Here is a 15520-nt window from a genome sequence, read left to right on the forward strand (position 1 = left end):
AAATAAACTGCAGCACAAAATGTAATTCATAAATAAATAATTTTACAGGCGTCCTTTATGTCTCACACACAGATAAGAATAAAAAACACACGCACGCATGCACGCATGCACACACACACACACATTTATAGATTATATAAAGCGGTTGCGTTCACACACAGATACAGATTACGGTTCATATGTTTAAAACACATAAACAGTGGGAGAAATCGCGCGTGTGAGTCGTTTATATTTATTAATATGGAAATGTACTTTTAATCTCGTAAATCCTTAAAACTTTATTTTCTCGTATATTTGCCACGTAAATCTGCTGAGCTCCGAGCCCGTGACGACTTTCCCCACCCTCTTCCTAAGGCCCGCCCACAAACAAAAAAACCCACAGAGCAAAGAACAAATGTATTTTCAAACAATAAAATCATATATTTTTGAACGATTAGAGTCGACTCGTGCGAGAACTGTCTTACGGAAAAGTGCTAAAGTGACTTATTCGTCCGGGAAGAGAAGAGTTTTTCTTTCAAAATAAAACGTCAGCTGGACTCTTACAAGTCATATTTGTCTCCTGACATCTCGGGACAGCTGAAAGTTGCATATTGCAGCTTTAAATAAACGTTCAAACCGATGAATTTATGATAAAAATTAGTTTACAAATAATCGGCAAAGTCTGTTACTAATGGATAAATCGGTCGCCGTGAACCTTTTGTGATTTTTGATCACACAATTGGCACCAGTGACTCTCATGTGGAGGATAAAGCGTTAGACGATCGGTTCATTTCTTTAAATGTTTTGCATAATGGAAACGTTTTGTCCCAAAAGTCTGAGTTGATTAACACACACTGTTGGGAAACACACACTGCTTGACTTTTGGCAGTGATGCCCCCTGCTGGCACAAAAATGAAACGCACATTAATCCTCCGGCCATTACCATAGCTGTTAGCCACGGACGTTTTTAGCCAAGCTAGCTTAGTTTTTCCAACTTTGGACTGCACTCAAAATATATATGTTTATATGACATCGTAAAGACTGCAGCTCCATTGCTGTTTTCTTTTTGTCCATTTGTCCAATTCACTGGTTGATGGTCCAATCCTGGGACAGGCCCCCAGGGCTGGGTTGCCCTGGAGCAAGGCACCCAAACCAAAATATAGCTGCTAATTTAAGTGCGAACGAGGCCTTGAGTCGAACAGAGAGCAAACGACGTAAAAAATAAAGTCCCCAAATTTCCCTGTGAGTGGAGCCGCACGTGTTGCCATGGTAACATAATAATTACGTTGCCTCGTTCCCATTTATAGCGTTTCCAAGCCCTTGTTGCTCCTCACACACTCAAATCCACGAGGGTTCAGGGGTTTGAGGGCTTTTAAAAGGGAGGGGGGGGGGGCATTGAAATTCATCCCAAGACTCTGACACACACAAACAGCAGCTGTAGTACAGCACAGTACAGTACAGGTCTGCATCTGTACTGCAGAGGTACTGCAGGGGCTGCTGCAGCACCTCCATCTGCACTCATGTGTCAGTGGCTGCTGTTTGAACTGTGGTCAGAGAGTGAGATTATTGGACTGAGCTGAGACACTTGTTTACGTTTGAACGTCTCATAAACAGACTTTACGCGATCACATGTGCGACAGACATGAGGACAAACTTAGAGCCGAACCCACGTCCATGAACGCCCAGTCATCCGCTCGATTGGACGCACAAACAAATACAATACTGTCGTTGAATGAATGCAAAAACTAAATAAATGGAATAAAACGCACACATAAACAACACTATACAAGGAGAAGGATAGCAAATAAAACAATGATATAAAAACACACACAAACAAACACGTGCCTGAATCAAATATCTGATTATATATTGTGTATTTTTGTAATTTAAGGAATATCATTACATGATAAAAAAAATATGTTATAGTTTCATAGATGGAGCGCAGCCTCGTGTACATGCTACAGGGTTATTTTTATTTGGTTCATATCCATCGACTCCAACGGAACAAAAAAAACCGCAGATGTGGACAAATTTTTTTTAAAATTTACCAAAAAAAAAACATTTCAACAAAGTTGGAAAACCAAGAGTAAACAGAATATTGAGAAATACATGCAGTATTTTACATTATATCACAGGACATATATCAGGACACACACACACACACACACACACACACACACACACACACACACACACACACACACACACACACACACACACACACACACACACACACACACACACACACACACACGTGTTTACAGTAACATTCATGCACTCTTTAACTGTTTCAACTCTCTGTGTGTGTGTGTGTGTGTTGTCATCCTTATTTATGTATTTATTTATTTATTAGCAGCATCACTGATGAGGCTCATTAGCTTACTCACGACAGCTAACGCTAATGCTAACGCTAACTCATTACGTCTCTAACTCTTGCTTATATTTCACAGAGCGCACACAGTACAATCACACACACACACACACACACGCGTGTTTTAGGATGAACTATAATCACAGTCACGATGGACAAAAATATTTTTTGCAAGCATATCATTTTTTTTTAATGCCTTTTAGACGTCATTTTATTATCTTTCAAATTGTTGCGATTAGCGAAAGTAAAAACATATTCACGCAAATGTATGAAACAGTTCAACTGTGTTGACGAGTGTGACGTCTTATCTGTCCTCCACTATAACCCCTGGGTCCTTGAAATCCTTGAAAGTTTGTGAATTTAAAAAAGTGCTTAAATTTTGTTAAGTCGACATTTAGGTAACAAGGTTTCTCTAGTTTGTTACGACAAAGTCATAATTACTAGCGGTGTTGTGGTCGCCGTCCCTCTCTCTCCGCCGTTGACGTAAGATTCCGTGCAGAACGATGAGCGAGTAAAGTTAAGCAAGAGAGCAAATCATGATGAAAATTCCAAGACTGCCTCTTGTCCAGATGCAGAGCGTGGACGCCGTGGGGGCGGAGCATCTTTTACGGAAGTTTGTCCTCCCATCGTTAGCCGTGTCAGCACATTTTGGTCCTTGAATTTGAGAGAATTTGTCCTGGAAAGTGCTTGAATTTTATGTCTGACAACAAATGTTGTTGTAGTTTTTCTATACACTCTTAGAAATAAGGTTTTCCAAAATCAGGGCCGGCCCAAGGCATAAGTGAACTAAGCCGCTGCTTGGGGCCTTGTAACCACTAGAGGGCCCCCAAGAGCAATTAACTCAAAAAAATAAGAATAAAAGTTTGGATTGCTGTAGTTTTAGAGTTTTTCTCCCCATTTTTACCAAAGCTTTTTCACAGTTTTTTTTCACAGAGTGGATTTTGAATCCCCCCCCAAAGATTGTGCACATTTTTAAGATTTTCAGACCTTAATATCTTAAAATTTTATTTATAAACCGTTTGGTTTTATGTATTGATTCTCTGTGTCGCCAGTAGGGGGAGTTTGCCAAATATGAATTGAAAGATTTTTCTGTAAGTTTGGTGTCTGCTTCCATGCAACAAAAAGTTCTCACATTTAGTTTTACAAGTGTATTCATGTTCGTGACAGAGTACAATAAGTAGAATAGCTTTAGTATAGTAGGTGTGTGAATGATCAATAATCATTATTATTGGCAGTAACAGAGGGGCCCCAAAAATCTAATTTTGCTTAGGGCCCCATGGAGGCTTGGGCCGGCCCTGTCCAAAAGGGTTCTTCTACAAGGGCTGAGGTTCTACCTGGAACCTCTATCTCCCCGAAGAAAGGGTTTTTCAAGAGTTCTTGGTAACACTAATGGTTCCAGTAAGAAGTCTTTTAAACCCCTTTCCTGGATAAAGGGGTTTAAAAGGGTTCTTGGTGGAACCCTCCAAAAGGGTTCTCCTATGAGGACAAGCCGAAGAACCTTATACGGTTCTACTTAGCACTTTTATTTCTAAGAGTGTAGGAGCGACGGCTATCCTCCTTGCCGCGCAGACGTGAAATCAAAAACAAACAAACGTGGATTTACGTGTTAGCAGCATCTCTATATTAATGTTGATCATTTAAAGAGTTTCTTTCCTATAATATCCTTAATAGTCTTATTTCAACTTATTTGACTGTACACATGCGTATAGTCAGACTCCGGCTTAAAAACATAACTTGACATGATCCATATTAGGAAATAAAATAACGTATGTGCTTGCAGAAAATATACAATCATATACAACACGAACCCACACACTGCACCGTGTGAGCGTGAGTGCGTTTGTGTGACGGAAACGCATGCCACTGTTGTTGTGAGTCTTGGACTTCTTCCCTCCTGCACATGTACTGTTAAACAAAAAAGAAAAAGGCCGTCGTCACCTGCTGGGAGAACAGAGCCGGCTCCAGAGGTCAAAGGTCACAGTGTGGTCTCCGTGTCTGATGATGGGTGCTGATGCTGATGCTGTTGCTGTTGTTGTTATTTTTGTGGTTGTTGTTGTTGTTGTTTGCTGTTTGTGTCACTGTCTCCTCCTTCCCCAGGTGTTTTGTGTCAGCTCATGCATTTTGTACATTTGGCTCTTTTGTCGGTCTGTGTTACACACTTTCCATCTGTCTGTCTGTTTTTTCTCCATTCTTTTCCTTTCTTTGTTTATTTCTGTCCGTGTGTCCGTCGTTTCTCCTCTGTGTGCGTGTGTGTGTGTGCGTGCGCGTGCGTGCGTGTGTGTGTATTTTGTGTGTAGCTGTTTTCCCCTCCTCCTGCTCCTCCTCTTCCTCCTCCTTCTCCTCCTCTCACCCAGTCTCCTCTCACTCTGGCACCCATAGATCGGGGTTGGGGGTTGCAGGTGAGGAGGCCGGGCGGTGGAGGCTTCCTGAGTTCACGCCACAGCATTATCGACCTTGAACGCAACTTCATGGCGATGGCGGCTGGTGTTTGTTAGTTATTATTAACCATTTGATGCTTTATTATTATTATTATTGGCTTTTCTAAAACCGAGGGAAAATGAATTCAAAATTCACCAAACGGGGATCAGCGTCAACATGTTTGTTTTGGGTCGGGTGCCAGAGTGAAAGCGACTGCAGTACACACTGGTCCGGCTTGTTGCCCGACCAGGAGAGTGAGAGCTGGTTGCTGATTGGTTGTTTGTTCAGTTTTTTTTTTTTTTTTTTTTTCTTCCTTTGTCTTCTCCTCTGGAGCTGAGCTCAGGTCAGTTTTTACAGCACAGCCAATAGAGAGCACTTGTTCTAGCAACTGTTCTGCACCGTGAACTGTTCGCACCGATTGGACACAGTTTTTGCTTTAACTCGTGCCACAAAGTTAGCTCCTTTTTAGCGTTAGCCGAGGCCATCTGTGACTCTCTGTCGGGCTGAGCTGGAACACTGACGCTTCGGAAAGCAGCTACGTTAGCAAATCGAGGCGGCTAATGCTTAAAATATTATTTAAATAAAATATCCAGCAGGTTCAAAAGGACAAAAGAATGACGGACAAAACTCTAAAAGGTCAAATCATAGTTTCCGCGTTTGAGTCCGCTGAGGACGTAGCCTACGTGTCCTCGTCCACGATGATCTTCACGTTTAGCCCCAAAATTTGTGCTTGAACTACAATTGACTCTAATTTGAACGGAACTGACTTTTACGCAACTCTCTACAAAATGCGGAAAGTATGTGAGGCTTTAATACGACAAAAAAACAACAACAACACAAACACAGGTGAGTATACGCTAACTTCGACGAGCTAGTAGCAGCGCTGTTGGCTTCCTCGCATTCTCTTTCTCTGCTCTCCAAAACGAAACATTGGCAGAACAATCTGTGCTTCGTTTATCTTTACACATTCGCAGTTGACGGTTGAGTATTTTTGGGGCGAGATAAATCAAGCACACGTTGAAAATGCACGGTCATGTATGTATATATATATGTATGTGTTTTAAAAGGATTGCTATAGGCTTTTGCTTGAAAACGTACCACCCTGAACTGACCTCTCAGTTCTTCTGTGGTACTTCCTCTTTCCTTCCTCTCTGCCCGTCTCTGGCTGACTTTAATAGAGATTGTTGCTTTGTTATGTCGCTGCTGTCGCTATAATCTGAACACAACTGTCGGCCATGGCTGCAAAAGGGCGGGAAGAAGGGAAGACTTGAGCATTTCTTTTGGAGGCAGTGTGAAAGAACAAGAACCCACTGGGACACTTTGCTTTTCCCCTCTTTCTCTTCCCCAATGTTCCTCTATATGAACGAGCTAGCTAGCTAGCTAGCTAACAGGACAGGGGTCTGAAGTTATAACCATTTCAGGTTCAAGGAGACTGAAATAAGACGACAGAGATGTCATAAATAAACCTCTGCTAATGCACAACGTTTCATAGCACGGTACCATGGTTTTATTTTTATTAAAGGGCAACGCTCGGACCCTTTTTGGACGATTCTTGTCACGTTCAAGAGCGATGGCACGTGCAGTGAGGTCATGGAAACTCAGATCTCAGTGCTACACCACTGCGCTAACGTACAAATAAACCCTAACCCTAACCCATTTGACTGTACACATGCGTATAGTCGGACTCCAGCTTAAAAATATAACTTGTCGTATAGTTAATATGATCCATATTAGAAACTATACACTGCGCTAACGTACAAATACCTCCACAGATAAACGGGCACATTAGCGTAGCACAATCACGCCAAACTTGGCCGAGCACGACGACAACAACAACAACAACAAACACCCGCGGCTCAAGTGAGAAACAGTCACCATGTTAGCACTTTTGCTGCACTCAGGACTAAGCACATGCTAGCTCAGCTAAATGAGCTAGCTTACCCGCGGTGGAGGAAGAGTTTGAGCCTCAAGGACTCGGTGGAAGGTTGTTCTGGTCCCAAACTCAAATGAATCATGATATCACACATATACTTAATAATACTATTTATTATGCAAAATTAATGTATTAATATCAAAAACAGACATTTATTTTAAATTACACCAATAATAGTGTGGACATGTATAACTAAAATTTGTGCCAGGAGCCGTTTTGGTCACTGCCATTCGTGGCTCGGGCCCTAACAAGTGTATTTATACTGTATCGGTAATTGAATGTTGTATATGATACATTTAATATGAGATCATTATGACCAAATGTCTTATTATTACTGTTATAAAAACCTTAACATTGCTAGCAAACGTGTGTTTAAAAGAGGGTGAGGTCATGGGCCATTTTTCATTATAACATGATATTAAGTGGGGGGCCGCATGTAATCGATTGGGGGGCCGCATGTGGCCCCCGGGGCCGCCAGTTTGAGACCCCTGCTCTAATCCTTCTCTAGTCTGTATTCACCACCATTTATTACAAAATGAATATACCAATATAGACATACGTGGAGATGCAGAATCTGACAAACAGAAGCACCCGTGGTTTCCCCTCTTTCATTTGAACAATCACCCAGCGTTAAACAATCCCTGTGGGGTTAGGGTTAGACTATAGACGGCACAAGGTGATTAGAAAATGGACGTTTTTTGGCCGGGAGAACCCAAAATATTGGCCCACACACCCAGAGTCCGGACATCATACAGCCAATGGTTTCCTCGACATTAACTTGTGGCTTCCAGGCAGATAAAAATAAGACGCTTGCATAACTCTTTAATATTTGATGAACTTTTATACCATATATAACATCTTTGACCTGCAGCAGCATCTCACATGGACTCGAGTGAACACTGTTGAAACGCTGTCACGTGATCTATCTATCTATCTATCTATCTATCTATCTATCTATCTATCTATCTATCTATCTATCTATCTATCTATCTATCTATCTATCTATCTATCTATCTATCTATCTATCTATCTATCATCTCACTCCCCCTTCCATTGATCAATCCTCTCTCTCTCTCTCTCTCTCTCTCTCTCTCTCTCTCTCTCTCTCTCTCTCTCTCTCTCTCTCTCTCTCTCTCTCTCTCTCTCTCTCTCTCTCGCTCCCCCTCTCCATTTCTCCCTCTCCCTTCGTTCTTCATCTCCTCACTTTCTCTTTATCTCTGCTGTTGCTATGGAAACAGTGGACGGGGGGGGATTTTCTGGGGACTTGGTGCAGCAAAGCACTTTGGGTCAAGGCTCGGCGTTTGACTGCGTTATTGATCCGTATCGATACAGCGGCCCGCGTTTACAATCCAATCACATTCTGGATTCAGATTTTTTTTAAGCAAACGCCCCCCAGTGAAGCAAACGGTGAGGCCATGTCAAGATTTTTTTTAATTTTTTTTATTGTGAGGTAAACGATGCCACTGTGGAAATGACGTTGGCATAATAATCAATATCAAAAAATGACGCTTAATGGGGATGAGGAGAACGATGTGATCGCTAATACGTTGAAGAAACAATAGAGAAGTATTTGTACGTACAAAAGCAAATACTCATATTCATTTGTTCATTTGTTCATTCATAGGTTCATACAGTAGCTCTGTTTGCCTGTTCAACTGTACATATTTAAAGGACCAGTGTGTAGGATTTAGCGGCATCTAGTGGTGGAGCTTTTTATATTGAATCTGAACACGACGCAGTTCCATGACGACTGACGCGTGACGTCATGTTTACGTGACTCCCGAGTCTCTAAAGTAACGCAGTTTTTCCAGGCACCGTTTACCGGTTAGCTCCGTTAGCAGCGTTAGCTCCTTTAGCGCTAACGTTATCGCGCCTGCAGTCGAACTGGAGCCGTCTGTTTAATAAACGGAAAAATAACGTTACACGACGTCACGCGTCAGTCGTCATGGAAACGCATCACGCGTTAGCGTTTGACGCCGTTAAAGCACGTGCCCGGCGCTAATTAAAACCAACCAACTGAAAAAACCCTTCCTACATCTTCAAGCGTGTAAAGGGAAGACGTACGATGACCTTCAGGTAAGATACAAAGCACGGACTGGATCTAAAAATGGATCTGTCACTGTGAGTGAAGCCACTGCACAGACCTGGTCTCTCGAATAAAGACACAAAAGGTCGACGACCTTAGTTTTGTTTCAGCTGCAAAGAACAATGCAGGGTTTTCGCACCGTACGCAAAATGATCCCGGAGCGTTTAAATGTGTTCAAAGGTGCTTTCTCTCTCCAAACCTCTGGACTAAAGCTGTGTCCTGATCCACTTCAGGAAGTCAAAACGCGGAAGTCATTTATTTTATTCTTTACATCTCTTCTGCAAATACTTTTTCTGCATTTTGTAAGCAGCAAGAATAATGCAAAACAACAGCTGTGTTTGCAAACTTTAACTTCTTCAATCATATAGTAAATTAGTAAATGATGATGATGAAAGGGCATCAATTTGATAAATACATTAAAGCATCAAATTGTTGTTGTCTATTAAAGTGTTTTTTTAATATAAGACTTTAATATGATGAGATTTTTCATAAATGGCTGTGTTTTTACATTTCTGCATCATCTCAATTTTTCATGAGACCAAAATAACAGTTACAGATTGACTGATTGCAGATTTATCAGAGCAGTAATAGTCCAGGTCATAGTCAGTCGTTCGCTTGTAGGCGACTGAACTTACTTCAGTTCAGCTGAAGACATTTCACCTCTTATTTTTAACTTCTGACTAACTGGTGGAAGAAGAAATGCAGATATTAAACGTCTCTCAGATCAATATCTGTCTAAAGAGTCGTTATATATTAAGCAATGCAGGTCGTTCACCTCCCTGACCCTGGTTCAGGTTGTTAGTTGGGTCGTTGAGGTCACCTGAGACATGGGGGAGGAGTGGGGGGGGGGGGGGGGGGGTCGTACACAAGAAAACGGCTCTTTATCTACAAAGAACCGGCGTTTTGGGAGCAATCACATGCTAATTTTTATGGAAAACAATCTCCCACAATCTCAAAATTGTGTTTTCATGTGTACGACCAATAGACTACTGATGATGTCATAGTCCCCGCCTCTCTGCTTGGCTGTCGCTTCGTCGTCTTCTTGTTTTTGTGTTTCCTGTCCTTCGTCGCCCCCTGGCTTTTCTCCGCATCGTCTGCACTGACCCCTCAAATTTCACGTAGAATTCAAGTTCTCTTGATGTCCCACTAAATTCTACACACTGGACCTTTAACAACTCTATATACTATTGTTATTATTATTGCATTATATGCATTGTTTGAGTGTTTTAGCAGAGGTGCTAATTCGCAGCACTTGTCCATAGGCGGCTTTTAAGAAGATAAAGGAATTAAAATATCAAGAAAGAAAAAGGAAAAGACATGAAACGATAGGAAAAACAACAACAAATCAAAGGAAAAAGAAAATAAAGACATTACATACAATACAATACATTTTTCTTTTACAATAATTAGCTGATTACGGAACAACAATGAAATTACCGCCTTTGCTATTTGCTAAGTGCTTTGTTTGCGGTTTTGATTCGAAAAAAACTATTGGAAATGTATTGTTTAGCTCGTAATTACGATTATTGACATTATTTAGTGGCGTCTCTTCTTTTCTGGCCAAAGTGAAGGAGTGAGTGTCGTGTGAATGACTCTCTGCTCTGCAGTGGAGAGTCAGGTCGCTGCAGTCGTACACAGAGAGAGAGAGAGAGAGAGAGAGAGAGAGAGAGAGAGAGAGAGAGAGAGAGAGAGAGAGAGAGAGAGAGAGAGAGAGAGAGAGATGAGAGAGAGAGAGAGAAGAGAGAGAGATGAGAGAGAGAGAGAGAGAGAGAGAGAGAGAGGCTCCCATTTAAAATGTACATATAGTTTTTTAAATAATGTAATGGCATTTACTGAGGGAGGACACGGGTCACGTCATGTGCGCGATGGAGTAAACAAAGCCACTTGTTACCATGGTGACTGTACACAATAGTGATGGATCCTCAGGAAAAAAAAGGAAAACCACAATAAAATGTCTTTAAAAAACTTAAATACATTGATATTTTTTAATGATATAACTCACATGACCTTATTTAAATGTCCTTCCTGCTCCCTCCCTCCCTTCCTTTCTCCTCCTCCTCCTCCTCCTCCCCACACTAACAAAGACAAAAGTAAACTGCAGAAAAGGGAAAGGTAGCTCTTGGTGCAGTGCCGCTCCTGCCCCCGGTGGCCGACACGCCGCGCTACAGCCGTGCAATGCAGACGCTGCCGTGCATTGTGATACTGTACACGTCTGTGGGCCTTTTCACCGGCAGAGCTCATCAGCAAGTGGGCGGAGGTCGAATTAGGGAATGAAACGTTGCATTAATCACCGGCCGCACCGTTGCTTTGTGTTTCCTGCCGTCTCTCTGACTGCCGTCCTGTCTACCCTTGTTGTTTCCTCCCGTAATTCACTTTCTCTCTCTGTCCTCCGTCGAAAAAAAAAGAAGCATCGATTCTCTTACAGTGACAGACTGAACTCTCTCTCTATCGTAATTCCACGTTAAATAATTCACTCTTTTGCCACATGTCACTCTCTCTCTCTCTCTCGCTGTATTCCGTCCGCATTTCCTTACCTTAACCCCCCTCCTCGTCTTGACTGTGATCAATGGCCTTTAGGCTTTTGCGTGTAATCATTATTGGTGGTCAGAATCCCCCCCCCCCCGGGGGCCTATTGGATTGCTCTCACGTTATTTTATTTCCCCGAGAGCCTCAACAACACTTGAGCCGCAGTGGTTTCAGGAGAGGGGGGGGGGGGAGTCGTGTTTAAGCGCGCAGGGGGAAATGAAAACTTTAAAAACCACACTGTACTAAGTACTGTAAGTGAAAACAAATCAACCCAGGCCATATATCCCCCCACAAACCACAGATATATGTACTGTAGGGTCATGTTACGTAGTCACCTGTCTGCAGACATGTTGGTGTTTGAGCTGCTCGTGGCAGATATGAGGCCATAACTACAGTATTTCTTTGATTTTTAAATAAATGTAGTTAAGGTTTTTTTACGCTCGCCAGTGTTAGCCCAGCCGACTCAGTCTCAGATTACATAGAGATGCGGTTTTATAGCAACAAAATCCTTTCCTTAATATGTCACAAAGCATCCAAATGTTTGATCTTGAGCTGTTTAAATTATAATTTACAGTCTCTTAAAGGTGCATTATGTAATAAATCTAAAGCAACTGGCCATAAAAATATGTCACAGAGACTCAGGAATAATGTTCATATAACAAACTGAACTCACCAACAAAAACAGTAAAGACAAAATATTTGCATTAAAACATTTTTTTTTTGCAGACTGCAAATCATGTTTATGTTTTGAAATCATGTTTTGGCATGTGGCGCCACCCATACCGCCGTCTACCAATCATTGCAGTCAGTAGAGTCTCAGCTGCCGAGCAACCACGGGTTGCCAGTTACGTCAGAAAAACGAAACCTAAAAATACCTCTGTATTTTGAATTTGAATGTAGTAACCGTTTTGGCCACATTCTTACATATGGCGCCTTTAATGTTTTTACGCTAGCATGTGTTAGCCCAGCTAACTCAATCTCAGATTACACAGAGATGCAGAGATGTTTTACAGCATCAGCATCCTCTCCATAATATATCACAAAGCATCCAAATGTTTGATCTTGGACTGTTTCAAGTTTCTTAACAGATTCAATTGCCAGTTTCTTATCAGATTAAATAGTAAATAATATTTTCCAGCTTCGTAACAGATTAAATTGCATACTAGAAGTGTCCGTACACCTCTGAGAGGGACGAATTAGTCTTACTTATAACGTCAATTTGAATAAGAAGCAAAAAAAGACCAAACCTGTTCACTTCCAGTGGATAATTTCACCCTTAAAGGTGCCATATGTAAGAATGTGGCCAAAAACGGTTTACTACATTCAAATTCAAAAACACAGAGGTCTTTTAGGTTTCGTTTTCTGACGTAACTGGCAACCCGTGGTTGCTCAGCAGCTGAGACTTTACCGACTGCAATGATTGGTAGACGGCGGTAGGTGGCGCCACATGCCAAAACATGATTTCAAAACATAAACATGATTTGCAGTCTGCAAAATATATATTTTTTTAATGCAAATATTTTGTCTGTACTGTTGTTGTTGGTGAGTTCAGTTTGTTATATGAACATTATTCCTGAGTCTCTGTGACATATTAGGAGGGATTTTATGGCCAGTTGATTTAGATTTATTACATAATGCACCTTTAATACCTGACAACCGCGTCACTTTAGAATATAAATATGAAACATATATGAATCTATCGTCCAAAAATGGAACATTCAAAGATAGTTTTCTTCTAAACTAATGTTTCCCATGTTTGCAGAAAATTAAATGTTCAATATTAACTGTGCTATATATATATATATATATATATATATATATACACACACAATATATGTAGAGTATATGTGCAGAAAATACACCATCGACTGCAGACCAGACACGCTGTAAACAAGGAAAACAAGGAAATACAAGCAAGGAAATACTGCAGGCCGTAAAAATTACATTGCATGTTTCCTGGGGAACACTTAACACTGATGAACAGGCTCTGGTGGTCAATAACAGCAGCGCGGTCACGAGTGATGCTGTAGAATGTTTTAACGGTGTTTTTCCTTTTTTTTATGCGAGAAAAGGGGAAAGTGCACTAACCCTTTTGGAATAAGCTGCGTGTGTTTATTTATGTATAAACACCTATACCAACAATGAAAAAGAGCAAAAAGAGCCAATATCTATACAAGAAGAATTTTGTCATGAATAAACTCCATGTATGTACACATTTCCCCTTTAAAGATGATGTAGAAGATCAATTTTCTTTCGTCAGGACATTTTTGAGAGGGGTATTGAGGCTTTTTTCTCCACAGTAAAACATTGTTTTTCTTCTTTTAAGGCTTTTTTAGGTCAGGATTTCTGACGCTTACGAGCTACAGCTGCTCTCTGCCGCTACAGTAGCCGATAATGTTCATTTCAGCTTTCATTTTATTATCTATATTATCTTCCACGTGCTTGGCGTGTGCCCCGTTGGCTGAAATCTGTAAGCTCACCACTAGATGGCACTTTAAAAATGGTCATATCGAACAAACGGTGTATTTTATCCAAGGGCAAATAGATTTTATATTTCATATTTGTTCTTCCCCTTTTCTTCTCAGGCAAACTCTCCATCTCTCAACACTTTTCAAAATTTCACAATTCAGTCAAATATTAGTGTGTGTAAAAAAACAAACATCATTCCATCGTCTCAGCACGGACAGCACATCAGTGTTCTGCACGTGCACGTTTTAACCGTGTTGTTTTCATCTGTGATTTCATTCTCGTCACATTTACCGTGTTTGTTTTTACATGTGACATATGTGTGTTTGAGCAATAATAATCTTTTGTTCTGCTCCCACATTCGTTCATGTTTAATAAGTGTTTGTGATCATAATCTGCTGCTTAAATGTAGCTTATGTCATATTATTAACATGTTGCCTGCTAATGTGTACGTCCCATTTTGCAAATGTTTTACCCTGGGCAATGACAAATCCACATGTGGTTTCAACAAATGAAATGAAAACAGTGTGTGTGTGTGTGTGTGTGTGTGTGTGTGTGTGTGTGTGTGTGTGTGTGTGTGTGTGTGTGTGTGTGTGTGTGTGTGTGTGTGTGTGTGTGTGTGTGTGTGTGTGTGTGTGTGTGTGTGTGTGTGTGTGTGTGTGAGAGAGAGTTTTGTTGAAACCAGAAACACATGTCGATAAACTCTTTGCATGCATGTTGTTGTTATTTTCCTTGGTTGTGCCCTTGTGTGTGTCCTCATCCCTTTTTCCTCTCTCCTTCCCCTCCTTCCTTGGCCTGCTCCTCTGCCCTCTCATTCACTGTAGTCTTTTGTCATTATTTTAAAATATCTCTTTCTCACAGTTGCATATTTGCCAACTTTTCCTCTCAGACACAGTTGTACATTTTTTTGGATTTAGCTGGAGGATAATTTGCGGCTCAGGTTTTGTGGAGCAAAGATTATCAGACGTGTCCAGTGACGTGGTTTAAATGACGCTTAAAGGCGCCATATGTAAGATTGTGGCCAAAAACAGTTACTACATTCATATTCAAAATACCGAGGTCTTTTAGGTTTCGTTTTCTGATGTAACTGGCAACCCATGGTTGCAGCTGAGACTCTACCGACTGCAATGATTGGTAGACGCCGGTAGGTGGCGCCACATGCAAAAACATGATTTCAAAATATAAACATGATTTGCAGTCTGCAAAATTTTGTCTGTACTGTTGTTGTTGGTGAGTTCAGTTTGTTATATGAACATTATTCCTGAGTCTCTGTGACATTAGGAGGATTTTATGGCCAGTTGATTTAGATTTATTACATAATGCACCTTTAAGACAGCAAAACTTTTGTCCCTGATGTCTTCGGTTCCTTTGTCGAACACAAGGCCGAACTCAAAAGTATAAAGTACAACTTTGGGAATCGCTGCTCTGAGGAAAGAGTTTTCTTCATTCTGGAATTCATTCAGTTCCATCGTCAAAATCTAAAATTACATGAATAATAACGCTTACGAAGCAAATATATCTAGTATTATATTCTGCCGATACTGTATATGAGGACCATCATAACATGGTGGTGGGCCGCCAGACACCAAGTTTGGCACCTCTGATTTAAAGCGTTTACAGAAAGGCCTAATGCCAATTTTGCTCTATTTTTAGTGTCATACAGCAATATATACACTATAGTTATACAACATGTAGTGTGAACATACAGTTAAGTTACTCCATCTCTCCCCTCAGCCCTTGT

At 41.0% G+C, this 15520-nt stretch overlaps 1 protein-coding gene across 3 annotated transcripts in view; it reads left to right on the plus strand.

The window, feature by feature from the left end:
* The window catches only part of LOC310933004 (voltage-gated potassium channel KCNC1-like), a gene marked incomplete at both ends in the record, with an annotated part of 85013 nt that overhangs the window by 54020 nt on the left and 15473 nt on the right, over window positions 1-15520 (plus strand). Inside the window, one exon of one of the 3 annotated variants that reach the window (XM_083896428.1) lies at window positions 14306-14326. The exons of the other annotated variants lie outside the window; for them this stretch is intronic. Coding sequence (XP_083752554.1) covers window positions 14306-14326 — 21 coding nt within the window. The remainder of the gene's footprint in view (window positions 1-14305; window positions 14327-15520) is intronic. 3 annotated transcript variants of the gene reach the window in all.

This window comes from Microchirus variegatus (assembly GCF_963457635.1).
Source record: "Microchirus variegatus genome assembly, chromosome: 10".
In the NCBI taxonomy this organism is placed as follows: Eukaryota; Metazoa; Chordata; class Actinopteri; order Pleuronectiformes; family Soleidae; genus Microchirus; species Microchirus variegatus.